The sequence below is a fragment of the Argopecten irradians genome, chromosome 6 (genome assembly GCF_041381155.1).
Source record: "Argopecten irradians isolate NY chromosome 6, Ai_NY, whole genome shotgun sequence".
Taxonomy (NCBI): domain Eukaryota; kingdom Metazoa; phylum Mollusca; class Bivalvia; order Pectinida; family Pectinidae; genus Argopecten; species Argopecten irradians.
In genome coordinates, this window is record NC_091139.1 from 7,693,869 (window position 1) to 7,711,601 (window position 17,733).

The 17,733-nt window shown below is 34.2% G+C and overlaps 1 protein-coding gene across 2 annotated transcripts in view; it reads right to left on the reverse strand.

Moving 5' to 3' along the window:
- The window catches only part of LOC138324864 (titin homolog), a 137,966-nt gene that overhangs the window by 75,427 nt on the left and 44,806 nt on the right, over positions 1–17,733 (reverse strand). For both annotated transcript variants that reach the window (XM_069270073.1, XM_069270072.1), the window contains exons 4-5: positions 3,367–3,599; positions 2,564–2,713 (exon numbers count right to left, since the gene is read on the reverse strand). In XM_069270073.1, the coding sequence (XP_069126174.1) occupies positions 2,564–2,713; positions 3,367–3,599 (383 nt within the window). The remainder of the gene's footprint in view (positions 1–2,563; positions 2,714–3,366; positions 3,600–17,733) is intronic.

A 17,733-nucleotide genomic window follows, 5' to 3' on the forward strand; every position in this document is an offset into this window, starting at 1 on the left:
TATAGAATGCTAATATTGGATCCTTCATTTGTATACCATGCACATTGACAAATCAATATCATCTATTTATTGATCTACTTATTGCAGAGAAGTTGAAAAAAATAACAAGAGGCCCAATGCCTTAACGGTTACCTGATATTTTATACAAATTAGTTATGTCCTTTACTAGCCAACTAATGTCTTTTGTTAATGATATAGGAATATAGATCTTATAGGTCTACATATAAAGTTTCATTATTCTTGGTGCATATTTACTCATTTAAGTTATCGTGTTCACAAGATACAATAATTATCATTGCAAAGTGCAATAACTCTGTATGTTACGATTGAATCGGGTCGGTTTTCAAACTCATCTGAGACTTTTCCAATTTTAGTCAAAATGCAAAGTTTCATTACTTACTAAAGTTATGGCATTCACAAGGTCCAATAATAATTGTTAGTGCAAAGGGCAATAACTCTGCAAGTTACATTTGAATCACGCCGATTTTCGAACTTCTCTGAGATCTTTTCAATGTAGCTAGTCTACATGCAAAGTTTCAATAAGCTCAGTTCATATTTACTAAAGTTTTCGCATTCACAAGTTACAATAAAAATTATTATTGCAAAGACTCTATAAATTACTATCAAATCAAGATGCTTTACGAACTGATCCAAGATCTTTCCAATGTTAGTCTACATATAAAGTGTTATTAAGCTTCATTCATTTTCATTCAAGTTGTTCTGTTCACAAGTTCCAATAATAATCAATAGTGCGAAAGGAAATAACTCAAGTTACATTCAAATCAAGTTGATCTTTAAATTCCTCCGAGATCTTTCCAATGTTAGTCTACATATAAAGTCTCATTAAGCTCTGTTCATATTTACACAAATTATCGTGTTTACAAGAAAATGTCAACTAGCGTTGCACGACGGACGACAGACGAAGTTGGACAAAAGACTATCGCAATAGGTGACCATGACCTATGGTTAGGTGACCTAAAAATCCTATAAAAACAACTTTCAAAATTGCATCAAAATGATAATTCTATTGGGATAGAACTCTCAAAAGAATCTTCTGTCCTTGGCCCAAATGTTTAAATAATGTCACATAAAAACATCTGGAATTTCAACGTTAAATAAGAATGAAGGGATTATCACAACATTTTAAAAGATAAATGACAAATTTATAGTCAAATATTTTAGAAGTAAATATAAACAAAATGCGTAGCCATTAGACTCCCGACATGCTAAAAGCTGTCAGAGGTCAAAGATCAACTGATCACGTCCGAGATTAAGAATGTTTGTAGACCTAGACCATGGGACTTATTACATTTATCTTAATGGAAAAATGACAGATCAAGTTTAAAATCAATAAATCAATAATTTAAAATCAACAAACTGTCAGGTAACTGGGTCTTCTCTAGCTCAAACAAATTCCTCAATAGGCTCTGAATAAACTTACCAAATATCAAAGTATACTCACTAAGATATCAATGCATAATACACATGGACACAACTGTGTCATAATAACTTACTTGCTAAAACAATGATATTAGAATTCTATATGGTCATAAAGGAAAGGATTTCTCAAACACATTCTTGTAATATTGATTTAAAGCAACTTGTCTGTTCTGTTAAATTATGATATTTCACCTGTAAATCTGATATTATGAATTTCCCGTTTTGTAAGTAAACCTGAAATGGAACCTAGATTTTATGGAATATGTATTCATGTATATATAGTAATTTAAGTTTCTTAGTTTGCTTTAATACATCCCCCTTTTTAACCAAGTAAGTATGATAGTCTAAATACAAAGTGTATTATGAAAGCCAGCAAAATGTTCTGTATATCTGTGATGCATCAATATTTTCTTAACTATGAGATGGCTGTCTAAATGTCCACCCAAGATGTTATGCCTACAAAATGACATGCTGTATATTTTAAAATTACATTATGTCTACTGTTGAAGTGGTTTGAAGTCCTCATCATGATATAAAACACTAGTAAAGGTACGTTTATGCTACTTGACCAAATTTTACATGCAATACTACTGCAGACTCGATCAGACTAAAATGAGACAAATAAAATAAATTCTGATGAAGTCAAAACAGTTTATTATTATATACAGTAAAACCTGACTAAGTGACCACCTCTGTATAACAACCACTTGCTTCAAGGTCATTTTCTTGAGGTCCCAAACTGCCAATTTCAACATATTTTTGACCTGTGTATGAAAGTCACTTTGCATTTTTCTTTGTCCTTTCAGCAAACCATTTTACTGCATTCCTATCAGTTGCTATAGATACCAGGTGATACAAAGATCGTTACATAATCGTTTTACATACTGTATCAGTATAAATGGTATATAAATACATGTGGTTGCTATGGAGAGGTGGTCAATTTAGTCAGGTGATAATTACAGAGGGGTTAGTAAGAAAAGTATGCAACCAATAAAAGTTCAAAATCTTTTTCCAAGGTGATAATACTTAAAGTCTACTGTTCTACTCTTGCCTAAGTTGATAAATTTACATTTTGATCTGTGAAGCCATCGTTTATAACAGGGAATCAAAGACAGATATTCACCTTGTTTGTGGAGTCGGACAAGCTGGCAAGCGACTGTCCACTCGCCTGTATCTAGGCAGCCATCTTTGTTCAGATCGGATCTATCCCATACATCCACCAACTGCTCCGGTGACAACTCTGACGACTGGAGAATCTCACGCGCATCTGTACCTGTCAAAATGGGATTCAAAGTTTTCTTTATTAATTGAGGCAGTTTCTTCACAGCTATTGAAATAGAGTAATTATACACACACCACACAAAGATATTATGACTCAAATCTTTTATGCTAAACACTGAATTTAGTCTTTATCTTAAAATGAATGATTGAGATTAAGGGTCATTCAAAGTTACCAGCATGTTACCAACATCTCACGTCCTCAAAGCAACAGCCATAGTAGTAATGCACATGATTAATAATTCCAGGAAAATAAATCATCTATAGTACGCTAAACAAACGATTTGTTTTGAAAACATCAATAAAGAATACATGTATCAATAAATGTTATCAACTTGGTAACATTACATCATATGTCTATAGATAATGATCCTCATGCAATTCATATACCATACAGTTGGTAATTTTCACGGAGGATGGTATATCTTTCACAATTTTGTGGGTCACTGGTATAATCATAAAAATTTGATCTGCTAAATATTGAGAGATGGTTAAATCATATACACTCTTGAACTGAAGCCTGATCACAAAAAATTAAAATGTTCAAGATTCATTCTCTCCATTTTTTGTTTTGTTTTTTGTTAAAATTGCAAAAAAAAATTAACCACCAAAAAACAAAAAGGGTATAGGTTACAAAATCCCACAAACCTTCGAAATATCCCTTCCTACTTGTATCGAGACTCTGGAACACCTTAACGTAAGCCTCCTTTTCCTTGTCAGACATTTGAGGTAACTGTACTGAGGTTGAGGACTTGGGTTTCAGGTTATGAGGGAGTGCCTTCGGAATTTTTCTGCCCTGAAGGATACCTCGTGTGAGGTGCATGGCCAAGACAAACTCGTCCACATTGAGAACATTGTCATTGGTTACATCAGCCAAATTCCTGAAAAACACAACAAAAATGACATTATTGTAAAAGATAAATTGAAAAGAATTGCATTTATACAAAATATTCATTGAAATAAAGATACTAAAATTTCACTGAACAAATATTTATGAATTTATGCTTAAGCTTAACTGAAGAAATCAGAATATCATCCTTCTTTGAACCTTTCCCTTCAACTAAGGGGATAGGAGTTATTCCCCTTGGTTCACATATCCTATCACCTTACAGTCAGAACCTTGATCCTACACCCTACAAGTCAGAACCTTGATCCTACACCCTACACTAAAGTGTCATTGTGTTTTATCTATTTAAGTTTTACTGTTAATTTAAGCATCAGTCACATGTATTGACATGATAAGAAATTAAGTTGTATTTCTGTATCTAAACTTATACAGCTGCATTTCACTGAACATTTGCAAAAACTATGAAATTATGCGATTAAAATCGGATACCACCCTCCTTTGGAACTTTCTCTGAGACTTGACTAAGCAGATAAGAGTTATTCCCCTTGGTCCAAATAGCTTCTATCAAAGTCCTGGTTAATTTAAACCCATAAAATGTTCATAAAATTTGATCTATATTTGTGAAGTAATTAAACACCTGTTTCATGTATTGGTATGATAAATTCATGTAACCTGATTGTATACAAATATCAATAGACATATAACTTACTACAAGCATGTATTACGGTAAGATATTCAGATCTAATCTAGATATATATCATTTTTTTGTAAATTACTGAGATTGAACTTGAGGTTTTCCTAACTTAAATGAAACACATTTTTGATGTTTATCGTTCTGTAACAAGGTTCCAAAAGCTCTGATAATAGTTATAAATAAGCATATTAGAAACATTTTTTTTTCTTCAAAAAATCTTCATTAGTATAAACTACAAATATTAAAGCACAGCCTGAAATGAAATAAGATACTGATCAGTTTATTATGGTTTAAATTCAAAATAAAATAAAAAATAGTGAATTTATAATTCAGAAACCATCCACATGGTCACATTAAGCTGTACATATGTAAATATTTCCTATACAGGAAGTTACTTTTATTGAGCACTTTATATTCTGTACACATTTTACAAACCTGTTTGTTTACATCAATAAACTGCAAACCTGTTTAACTAAACAATCCCAAACTTGTTTATTTACCGCAACACAGCTCATGGTTTATAACATTGAAAAATGTCAGCAATTTTTAAAAATATTTTTTAGACAGAATCAGGAAGAAAATTGGAGCCATTTAAATATCATATTATATACAATATTCAAATTGAGCTGTTTTTCCACGTATAGAATATTTCATTATTAGAATACAACCATACAATAGCAGTGTTGCTGATCATGGTAACAAATGTCTAACATTCAAAACTTTTACACTAGAATCTGTGAATATAACATTAAATTAATAGCTCTTGAATTTTAACTATTTTTTCTTCTTTGGACCTTGACTTTTGTTTTAGCTTTGGTTTTATTTTGTTGTTTTTATTTCCTATTAACAGCTAGTGTCATTAAGACATTCAAGGTCTCAAAGATAGAGAAAAGCTGGAGTACCTGGAGAAAAACCATCTCCTATGGTCAGTACTTCCACAGATTCAAATTGACAACCTTTATATAGATAGCAGGCTAGTGAGAAAATGGCTTTAACCAGTTGCCTGACTGCCACCCTCTAACAGAGGAAAAAACATATTATTTCTGTGCCATTGATATTTTCTCTTAAGTTGTAAGGGAAAAATTGAATCCAGAGGCAAAAAATAACACACCACATTTGATTCAAACTTGATGAACTCTGATCTACATGATATATAATATACACCAAGGGGCAATGTATACTCTCCAAGCCGCTGTGTGAGAATGTATCGATAAATGTAACACGAACAATTTCTTGTGCTATTCATAGTGTAACTGGATAGAATTTGAATCACAAATTCCTCAACAAAAACCGAAATGTCAGTTTTGGGATAAAATAAAAAGCTTTTAAATTTTTTTAAATTTATTTCTTCACAAACAAATCTCATTTCAATTGTGCAGCAACATTTTCAAATAGAAGTAGTATAGTACAACAAATAATGAAAGTCATATCCCATGAAATATGTACCTTTGCAAATAGATATTTTTTGAGATTGTTTACTCAAACTAATAAAACAAATTCATTATCCTGCAGGGAGAAGTTTAAGAAGGTGACAAATCATGCAGCTTTATCAACTTTACAACCCGTCCTATAGTGTATTGGGTGCTTAAGTGCAGTCAGAGGTTTTTCTGACCCATGTTATGTATCAAGTTGTCATATTTATCATAGCATGGAGAAATATGCAAGATAGAACGATTCTGTTACACACTGAGGTTAAACCAACATTACTGAATTACTAAGTTCACAAGCGTGAGATGTGAAAAAAGTAATTTGGCACTTCAACTTTCAAGTGCAAAACTACAATATGTCAATACAATGTCACCAGGTATCAAATTCCATATTTTGTATGTTTACTGAAAACATTTTTACAAAGAACAAGGATTTCTAAGCTAAGAAACAACATCCAACTCAATCAAGATTGAAAAGGTACAAATATTCAGTCCAATTTTCTCACACCCATCTAGAGATGGCCAAAATGTATTAATTAAACCAAGAAAAAGTGCTCACGGAAAATATGTGCCATCTTTCTTTGTAAGATGTTACATATTTGGCTTTAATGATTCTGCATTAGTTACCAATCCTGTTTAAGTTCAATTATCCAGTACTGGATTTTTTTTAAAATGGATAAATGTCACATTTCGTTTTCAATTAAGCTGAAAGAATTTATGATGCGTTAAAAATTGACTTAGTTCAGAAGACACACCTGTGTTTGAGGAGTATAATCAGGTACCAATAGCTCTTATCAACATCTTAGCTCCAGTGAAGTAGAATGTATATCTCTCAAATAATGATTTACACATTAAAATCTAATCAGGTTCAATGGTTAATTTCTCCAAGTCAAGTTACTGAATAAGTGATTGATTAAACACAAGTTCATATAGGAGAGAGGTAATGTAATGAATTATTTCATTGTGGTCAAAAACTCTTTCCTAGTTTTTCAAGTCATTATCATTTTATATAATGAATTTAAATTCAGCTAGAACAATGCATGTCAATTTGACTTGATAGCTTGATGCATATTTTTCAGATGGTGAGACATAAATACTACAAGGTAATCTTGATTTAATAATGGAACGCAGAGATGGAGGGCTCATACTAGAATGTTGGAGCACCTTAACCACTCACCAACAGGGGCCTTCTGTGAGGATAATAGAAAAACAAAACACTTCAGTTAAAGATTGTATGGCAGCAATTTTAACAGGCAAAACCTTCATGATTTACACAGAAATGCAGCCGTAAACACGACACCAAATGACAATATTTTGATATTGCCAGTTATTCGTTTGATTATAGTTTGACATCCTATAAACAGTCAGGGTCATTGAAGGACGTGCCAGGTTTATATGCTGGAGGAAAGTCAGAGTACCAAGAGAAAAATCACCAACCAGCAGTGCACTGCACCTGGCTACAGCATCACATGATATACTATCTTGCGGCAGAGAAGTGAAGGACTTGTGATAATATGTGTCAGGGCATCTTAACCATTCTGTCACCCTACTGCCACCTCAGCTCTTCTGTCTTGCCAATTAACAAATACAAATACAAAATATTGTAGACCAATTACAAAGGTGCCAAAGGTAAATGTACAATTATTGAATTTACAACCAAATACTTATTATAACAACCTACATGACCTTTAATCATCTCAGGCTTCCACAAAGAACAAACTCTACACTTCACAAATGTTAAATATACAATTAAATCAGAGTCCACATCTAAAGATCAACAAGCACTTGACTAAAAATTCCCTCCCCTAAATTTGCCGGATCATTTCCAACAATACTGGACTGTTTTGTATACTACCTTTCGTGCCAGGCAGGGATTAGGGCAACAGTTTGAAAATCAATTATTTGTACCCAAAAACACATCACATCGTAACAACAAAAGCTACAGGATTAGATGAAAGCCGATAATGTACTTTCTATGTAATAGATACACACAGTTATGTGTTTTGGGTACGTTTCAGATCGTGTCTGTAAGGACTTCAACAGACTTCAGGGTGCCCTGTATATTTGTCAATACAAAACAAACTTATATCTTGACAAAAGCTTAACTTGTATAAAATAAATGCAAATGTCAGGTGTTTTGAAAATAACACTGTAGTTCACATTTACATTACAGTTTGATGGCATTTTTTCTATATCCTGTGAATTTGAAATATCTACAATTTCTGTCACATGCTCATATAATCCCTGAAAATTCATAATGAACCATGCCAGCCATTGAATAAGGAGAGTTCAAATATGTCTGCAGGGGTGGAAAGGTTAAATTAGCTGTTGAATCTACCTTAAAGCCAGTAATTTTTGTGGGCATAATATTTTGTGATTTCGTGGGACATATTGCCTTAATTGCGAAAATTTTCCATGAACTGATAAACAAAAGGTAAACTTTATGTCCTTTTCTTGCAATCTCCTGAAATTTTAACCTTCATTTTTTTTGTTTTAGGTCAAACCCGTGAAATTACCAACGTAAAATTAACCTTCTAGATGATAATTATTACGAAATGGATAAGCTTTGAGAATGTAACTGTATTGTTTACAAATATTATCTGAAAGACTTGAACCCTATCACTAAACCAACGCCTGTACAAGTATCTATATGAAAGCTATTGAATCAAACTTTCTAAACAAATTCCTAGGTTGTGGTCAATACTCCAGTGTGTCAGTCAATGGGAGGATAAATGTTTACTCTGGGGGTCGGAAGTTGTACCAGAACACGGCCATTGATCTCTTAGGGATTTCTACAGGGAGCTTGAGGTGAAATTTACACTGGTTAAATAGTTATCAACATCAGAAGGGGGAAGAAACGCATCTGAATGGTGGTTATCGCTAAGGAGCACAATTATTTGTATTATTTGTATTATTTGTATTATTCCCTGAAAATTAGTAAAATGTCAGTTGTCTATTTGACGTCCAGAGTTCATTTGATCCCTGTCATAGGACAAATGCCAGTGGAGACAAGGGATGGGGACAAGGAATGGGAATTTACAACCAAATACTTGTATTATAACAACCTACATGACATTTAATATCTCAGGCTTCCACAAAGAACAAACTCTTCACTTACAAATGTTACATATACAATTAAATCAGAGTCCACATCTAAAGATCAACAAGCACTTGACTAAAAATTCCCTCCCCTAAATTTGCCGGATCATTTCCAACAATACTGGACTGTTTTGTATACTACCTTTCGTGCCAGGCAGGGATTAGGGCAACAGTTTGAAAATCAATTATTTGTACCCAAAAACACATCACATCGTAACAACAAAAGCTACAGGATTAGATGAAAGCCGATAATGTACTTTCTATGTAATAGATACACACAGTTATGTGTTTTGGGTACGTTTCAGATCGTGTCTGTAAGGACTTCAACAGACTTCAGGGTGCCCTGTATATTTGTCAATACAAAACAAACTTATATCTTGACAAAAGCTTAACTTGTATAAAATAAATGCAAATGTCAGGTGTTTTGAAAACAACACTGTAGTTCACATTTACATTACAGTTTGATGGCATTTTTTCTATATCCTGAGAATTTGAAATATCTACAATTTCTGTCACATGCTCATTTAATCCCTGTAATCAATCATTTCACCCTGAAAATCATAATATGCCAGCCATTGAATAAGGAGAGTTCAAATATGTCTTCAGGGGTGGAAAGGTTAAAGCAGCTGTTGAATCTACCTTAAAGCCAGTAATTTTTGTGGGCATAATATTTTGTGATTTCGTGGGACATATTGCCTTAATTGCGAAAATTTTCCATGAACTGATAAACAAAAGGTAAACTATATGTCCTTTTCTTGCAATCTCCTGAAATTTTAACCTTCATTTTTTTTGTTTTAGGTCAAACCCGTGAAATTACCAACGTAAAATTAACCTTCTAGATGATAATTATTACGAAATGGATAAGCTTTGAGAATGTAACTGTATTGTTTACAAACACTATCTGAAAGACTTGAACCCTATCACTAAACCAACGCCTGTACAAGTATCTATGAAAGCTGTTGAACCAAACTTTCTAAACAAATTCCTAGGTTGTGGTCAATACTCCAGTGTGTCAGTCAATGGGAGGATAAATGTTTACTCTGGGGGTCGGAAGTTGTACCAGAACACGGCCATTGATCTCTTAGGGATTTCTACAGGGAGCTTGAGGTGAAATTTACACTGTTTAAATAGTTATCAACATCAGAAGGGGGAAGGAACGCATCTGAATGGTGGTTATCGCTAAGGAGCACAATTATTTGTATTATTTGTATTATTTGTATTATTCCCTGAAAATTAGTAAAATGTCAGTTGTCTCAGAGTTCATTTGATCCCTGTCATAGGACAAATGCCAGTGGAGACAAGGGATGGGGACAAGGAATGGGGATATGGCACATGGATATTCAGGGCCAAAGGGTCAAAGGCTGGGGAAAAAAGACAGGAGAAAGGGCACAGGAATCAGGGTCCTGAGGACAAGAGAGACAAGGGCCAAGAGAAAAATGTTGGGTGGAAGGGGACAAGGAAAAAGGAGACAAGAATCAGGGTATGGGGAACAAAGGGGGTAAAGGAACAAAAGATAAGGGCTAAGGGATACATACTGGCATGGGGGGGGGGGGGGGAGATGACACGCTTGGCACAGGAATCAGGGTACTAAAACAAGGGGACAAATGTCAAGGGCAGAGGAGGACAAGGCATAGGCATTAAGGGTACAAGGGTCAAGGATAAGAAGACATATATATATATATATATACATCAATAAACATCTCCTGAAGAACAGTGGCAGCTGGGAAAACATAGAGATCGATGGCAGATTTGTTTTAAGTTTAGTTTTTTTAATTGGGAAAAGGATCTTAGAGGGCCTGGGGACTGAGGAGCAAAAAGTACAGAGGGTATGGGCCCAGGACCTACAGGAGGATTATTTAGAGGACAGAGCTTGAGAACAGAGAGAAAGGAATTTGGACAATATCAAGTGATCATTATGACAGATGAGGACAACAGAAAAAGCAAAAGTACTGAGGATAGGGGTAATAGGACAGAGGGTGAGGGCTGCGGCATTGAGGGACCTTCTAAAGGCACACTCCTGGAACAGGAGTTAAAGACCAGCAGAGACATGAGCTGATAAGGGATAGGGAAAACGGGCTAAGAGACAGTAGATAGAGGCTACCTTGGTCAAACTCCAAAGCCTTTCTGTAAAAGCACTATTGAACTGCAATTTAGACCAAAAGTGAGACAGCATAAATAGACAATTAATTAGTAGAACTAAATCTAGAACAAAAAGGTAGATTTCAATTCCATACTTAACTGCCACCTACAAGCATACAAAATGTTCTTAAAACAAAGGAACTTGACATATATATGAAGGATAAATCACCTAGCATTCCGTGACATTGACCTTCAAGAGGCTATGAGACTGTATAGAGTTGTCACTAAAATATCTCCAGTAGTAGTATAGCTGCACGATATGACTCAACAATGCCTAAAAAGTCTGAAATAGGACCTCTGTCTTAAGGCGAATTTACAAATCTACAAAACTAAGATGTGAGTCATTTAGTAATTTGATTAGGACACTTGCACATAACATGGAATGCCAAGGCAGAGTTGGTTAAAAACAAATACGAAAACAAGAAGTGGATATGTGACATGCAACACGAGTTATCACGAATATTCTATATTTAGCTACAGCGACCTTGATCTTTGACCTTTTGACCTGAAAAGTAATCCCAATTAAGTATTTTTGGTAAAGGATAAAATGTGCACAAGATCAATTAGCCCAAGCTAGTTATCACAGACAACCTAAAGGATATACTCTGCGCTGTCCCATTTTTCACAGCAGCTGATTTATTAAGTTGACCTAATTAATGTTCTGTGCAATAAGCTTTTCACTGATCATTCTATCTCCCTGGTACACTTAAAATCATCCGTATGCATTTAGGAAAGTGCTTTAAACTCAGCTTCTGAACTGATATCTTGAAATTTACTTCATAAAGACCACAGACATATCAATCTAATTTTTACATAAGATATTCAGTTACATTTAAGCCTGTCTCTATAAAGATCACCAAAGGGACAAAGGGAAAGTGGTCTTTATCGTCAAGTTGTCTTTAATGCAGGTGGTCTTTATTCAGAGGTGGTCATTATACAGAGGTGGTCTTTATACAGAATGGTCATTATACAGAAGTGGTCATTATACAGAGGTGGTCTTTATACAGAGGTGGTCTCTATACAGAGGTGGTCTTTATACAGAGGTGGTCTTTATACAGAGGTGGTCTTTATATCAGGGTCTTATACAGAGGTGGTCTTTATACAGAGATGGTCTTATACAGAGGTGGTCTTTATACAGAGTGGTCTTTATACAGAGAGTGGTCTTTATACAGAGTGGTCTTTACAGAGGTGGTCATTGTACAGAGGTGGTCCCTAAAGCAGGTTTGACTGTAAGTCATTCACGATGGAGATATAATATCTTAATTCCTGTGATTATCAATACATCTGTAGTGGGATAAAACCTGCCACATATAGGTCTTAGATATATCTAGGCCACTCAGGTATACATCCTACCTTACTCAATTATTTTACATAAGGTTCGTGTGTACATATAACATACCATGTACGACTGAGTTCATATGATCAAATATCTATCTAAAACCTGTTTTCGATTGAAATCTATGACGTTTTGTCAATAAAAACTGGAACACTTATAAGCTACCTGAGAAAGCCGCAGGTTTTGCACTTTTGTACATTTAAACCATACAGGGCATACACCATGTACATAGACATATAGATACTGTAATAATATTGTGATTATATATTATAAATTTATCATCTAAGTCGTAGAGTTTGGGAATACCATTAAACTAGGGATTTAGGTGTGATATAGGGGATAGCATCATGTCAGATCATCATGCTGTTTGACATGTATATGAATATACCTTTATAAATTGCTATGATAGGGAAAGGTGACCTCTTTATACAGGTAATAGTAGCCAGTAAGGAAGCCGCAATGGTTCACCTCTTTACAGTGATACATGACATTTTGGATAATGGATAATAATTATATCAGCATTAATTAGCAAAAAAAAAAGGAGTTTGTGCTCATTATATAATCTTCTCTCTTAGATACACTATTATTTATTTGTTTTAATGGTCCTTTTAACAGTCATGCGCAGTTAAGGATAAGGAAGGTTTAGAATGGATATGAAATCCGGAGTACCTTGAGAATAACCTGAGTGTCAGTACCTACCTCACGTGGTATTCAAACCCGCTACCCAGAAGTTGAGGGCTAGTGGTATTGTTTCAGGACATAGGTATATATAGTTAAACAACTCAGTGCTGGTCAATGCAACCCCAGCTATCCCTCCCCCCCCCCCCCCCACACATCCACATTTTTTTTCTCCCCTATTAGCCATGTATTTAACTGATTCCTTCTTGATATACTCGCCGCGTTTGTACTTTATTAACCTCTGTGAACATGTTCCATACATCATATTTATACACAAACTTACGCCGATCAGTCACAGAACTACCTGTACCCACAAAACTCCAATCACACATATCAAACTCACCAAGTAACATATCGCTTCAGGTAAAAAAAATATCAGCAGTTTATATCTATCATATAAAATATCCCTTCATATAACATACCGATGTAACATAAAATGATCATAAAGATACAATTTACTCAGAACTATAGCATCTTATTATGTTTAACTAAAACACTTTCTACATTTTTTTACAAGTTTTTAAACTCTTGTGTTCTATCAGAAAATCTATCATATGAAAGTTTAGAAGTGTTTAAATGGTATAGTTTTATGATTTCACAAATAGTTGTCTCCACATATATGTTGATTATGAAGAACATGGCGACATCCCCCATAGTAATGTAAAACTCTATCAAAGAGATCAAATGTCCTAGCAATAATGAGATATCAACAACAAATACTTGACCTATGACCTTCTGTTTCCAAAAAAAGAAATACTCAGCGGGTTTTTTATATGTTTATTGAAAGTATTCAAATAATATACAACTTAAATCATATTCAAGAAATACGAGATCAAAATCTCTACTGTCGTTTAGCCCTTAGGATAATCTCTTGTTTTGAATTCGATAGTGTATACGTGAAACGAACCAGAAATCACCTTTTGAGACGGTCCCTCAGTATTCTACCTGTTGAAAGGGTTACCTGTTGTACTATCACATACAATTTAAAGGTACGGGATGTATTTTTCACCTGCCCACAGGGAAGAAAATCTAAGTCTACAGTGACCTGGGTCGTAAACAAATACCACATATGATAGATCCGACGTTTCAACACATAATTACAAACAATAATACTCATTTAAAATGCCATTGACTTTGTTGACAACGGTAGAAGAATGTAATCAGCGATCCCGATAACGTAGGTTCGAAATATACCAACATTGATTACAATCGTAATCCTGGTCACCAGATCTGTTCATTATACCGTGACTAACAAGGTGGTCAAACGCCAGTAAAACTCTAATATAATACCTGATGGTCATTCGTGGATAATTTGACAGCTGGACTATTGGACCATCAATTTAGCATAAAAATTTAAATGGTCATCCAGAGAAAAACTCCCTATTATACTAAGAGTCCAAATCGATCTGACATTTCTATTCAAAAAGTTCAACCAGCAATCCTTTAATTTCTTTATTTTCTGAAATGATTTCAGCATGTTTTATTTTCTGAAATGATTTCAGTATGTTTTAGACATGCAAATATATACCCACACAATATTTGGCCATTTTCTTAGAATAAAAAAGGGATGCATTTGGATTCCTAATCCTTTCTTTTCACATTAACAGAAAGACACAAGCCTTCGCTATGTGTGATAGTACTAGATCCTTAGAAGGCCACAAACTATCTTGATTTGCCTTCTTCCAGAGCATAACTTCCGCTCACCTTCTAGCAATACTATGAGCTAGAAGGTTCTTTGGAGAAAAGTGCAAATCGATCAGGTTTAACTCAGGGTAGTTAAAATGCTCTAAAGGTTCCAAATAAAGTCCTTTATTGGGTTTTTCCTGTGGGTCAATAATATGAACTTGATAGATGTATACGTATTCAACCCGATAGGCACACTATCCTGTCCCTATAAGCACCGATACCCCTCCCCCTACTTTGAAGCCTCAATTTCATTAACCTCAAATAAAATACAGACAGAAAATATGAAAACCGTTCAATTTTCTTTATTTGACATCTTCTGCAAATTGACTTATGGCTTGCTTTGTGAAATAATTATGTGAAAGAGTTGTCCAAATTTGTCCTATTTAACCACCCCTCCATTTTCTATATTATTTAAGCACCATGGGAGCTTATTGGTTTGAATACCATGGGAGCTTATTGGTTTGAATACTGTAACTTCGGTGTGGTCCAGTTAAGATCTGTGATGTAGATGTGATACCTGGAGCGGAACTTGCCGCTTGATTTGAGATTGTTTATTTTAATGTTACAAACAAGCTACTGATGGCATGTCAAATGTAAAACATTAAGAAAAGAAAAATGATACTTTTAAAAGAAAATCAAAATTCTTTATAAAATCAATAATAAGTGATACAAAAAAGGGATATATAGTTTGTTTCTATATAATTTCTTTTTGTACTTAAATTTAACGGATATAAGGGATATGTTTTGATATCCAAACATATTTTTTATTATCTCAATTTTTTTATAAAAAAATCTTATCACAATCAATATAGAATTTAACACGTTGGTAATATATATTTTTATTTAATTATTTCATGACATATCATTAGACTAAAGAGAAATTGGGAATAGTAAAAGCGGTAATAAACAAAGGGGAGACAATCAAGGAAGGGGAGATAAAACAATCAGGGGAGATAACTGTTCTAAATTCCTCTCTATGTGATATGTTACAGATTTTAAACATTGTAACAAAGATCAATGATGAGCTCAGAGGTACTGTATGTGCTGGAACTGATTTAAAGCAACAGTCTTTAGAATATTTATGAAGCATGACACATTCCTGTCTGGAATATTTATGAGAGGAAAAGCTTAGACATCCCTAGAAAATAATAAAACAGGGAAAAATGTTAATTTTTATCGTTTAATTGTATGTTCATTTAATAATTCATTACAAAAACATAAATCTTTAATGCTGAAATAATCAGTCAAACAAATAAGAATGTCTGTACAGCAGCCATTGTTTTATTTCTTTGCATTTTGCATCTCGGTTGTCACAGTAAACAATACACTGGCAATGTACAACTTATTATAATGCGTGGGAAAATATGCGTGTTGATGTATACAAGGTACAATAAACCCCCTAATACCTTTAAAAATCTGGACATAGAATGCACAATCATATATTCATAAAATCATCCATTTGGAAAATCTTATGAAAAGTCTGGCCATAAAAATGTTTAAGTCTTATGATGTCTTTGAACAGGTAAGTTTTAAACTATGAAGTTATTTCATGATCAGTTATCTAAAAGAGAGCTATCAATATAATCATAAGTTCTTAGTTGATCCGGAATATATGATTCACTTCCTGTAGATCTTTAGAAAATCCATGAATAAAATCACATACAGAGTAGTAATATGCTCCAATGCATTCATATCTAAATGTGTAACATAAACTAATATTAGGCATCTGTAGGGGTTAAATGTAACATCAGCTTAGCTTGAACACAGACCACATAAAAACTACACTAATGTAACAGCAGAAGAGAAAATTTATCGTCCAGACCGGGGCTTGAACCAGGGACCTCCAGACACAAGCTGTATACTCTACCAATTGATCTAATTTAACTGGTCACCATGCAATGATCAACCCAGTCCAGTCCCAATAAATCCTCCCTCCTTTTTCAAAGACTTCATCCTTGAAGACATACAAGACCCTATACCACACTATCATTGGTATCTTGTTGGGGCACCACTTTTGTAACAGGAGAAGAGAAAATGTAGAGGTCAAATCGGCTTCAAACACTAGACAACACATGCTGAAAACTCTACTGATTTGACCATCTGATCACCGATGATTGACCCAGTCTGATCATGCTTCATAATCTGTATAAGGAAAGATATGGTGCTTATAAATCTGAATCTCCAAGTTAATTTGCATCTTGATTGTAAAGAGCCAATTTGAAAGGATAAATACCTCATAAAAACAATGTTTTCAACTGTGCATACCAATAGAAGTTTTATCCCTATTTAACAAATGATGGGAAGCCCTGTGTTTTTGAGTTCCACTAATTTTCCTTCAGGTCCTGTTACAATAAATTAGAACATCAATTTTTCAATACAGTCTTTATTTTACCTTTTTGTATTACAAAGCCGTACACTACCATTGTGTTCCATCACCTTCTAGCCAGTCAGACAGTTAATCAATGTTTTCTATGGTACAAACCATTTTACAGAAAACTCTTTATCATAGGGCTAGCAGTTGAGAGTTAAGAACTGTAGTGATACAGATTGACTACTTCGATGTCTGGTCATAATGTGTAAAAAGTTGATATCCATAGTTACATCAATCATATATGTATAGTCACACCTGTCTATAAAGATCACCCAAGATTCAAACGAAAATGGTCTTTATAGCCAAGTGGTCTTTATACACAGGTCAGATTGGGTTATAAAAGATCTTTTGGTGCCCTAAGAAAATTGTCTTAATATGCAGGTGGTCTTTATACAAAGGTGGTCTCTAAGACAGGCTTCACTGTATTATCATTATCTGCACCAATGAAATGATTCGTTGATACTTTCTCTGTATTACACATATAAAGTTAAACCTGTCCATAAGGACCGCCTTAGGAACAAAGATGAAATGGCTTTTATAGCCAGATGGTCTTTACACACTTATGTGATGTCTTTTAAGAATGGTGTGTCATATTCAGCAGGTGGACTATGTACAGAGGTGGTCGCTAAAGGCAGGTTTACTGTCCATTTAAAACCTCCATCATTTGATGAGCAAATATCAAAACATCATCTGAAGACTATGTTATTCTGAAAATGTTTTGATTGAATCAGCTGAAAT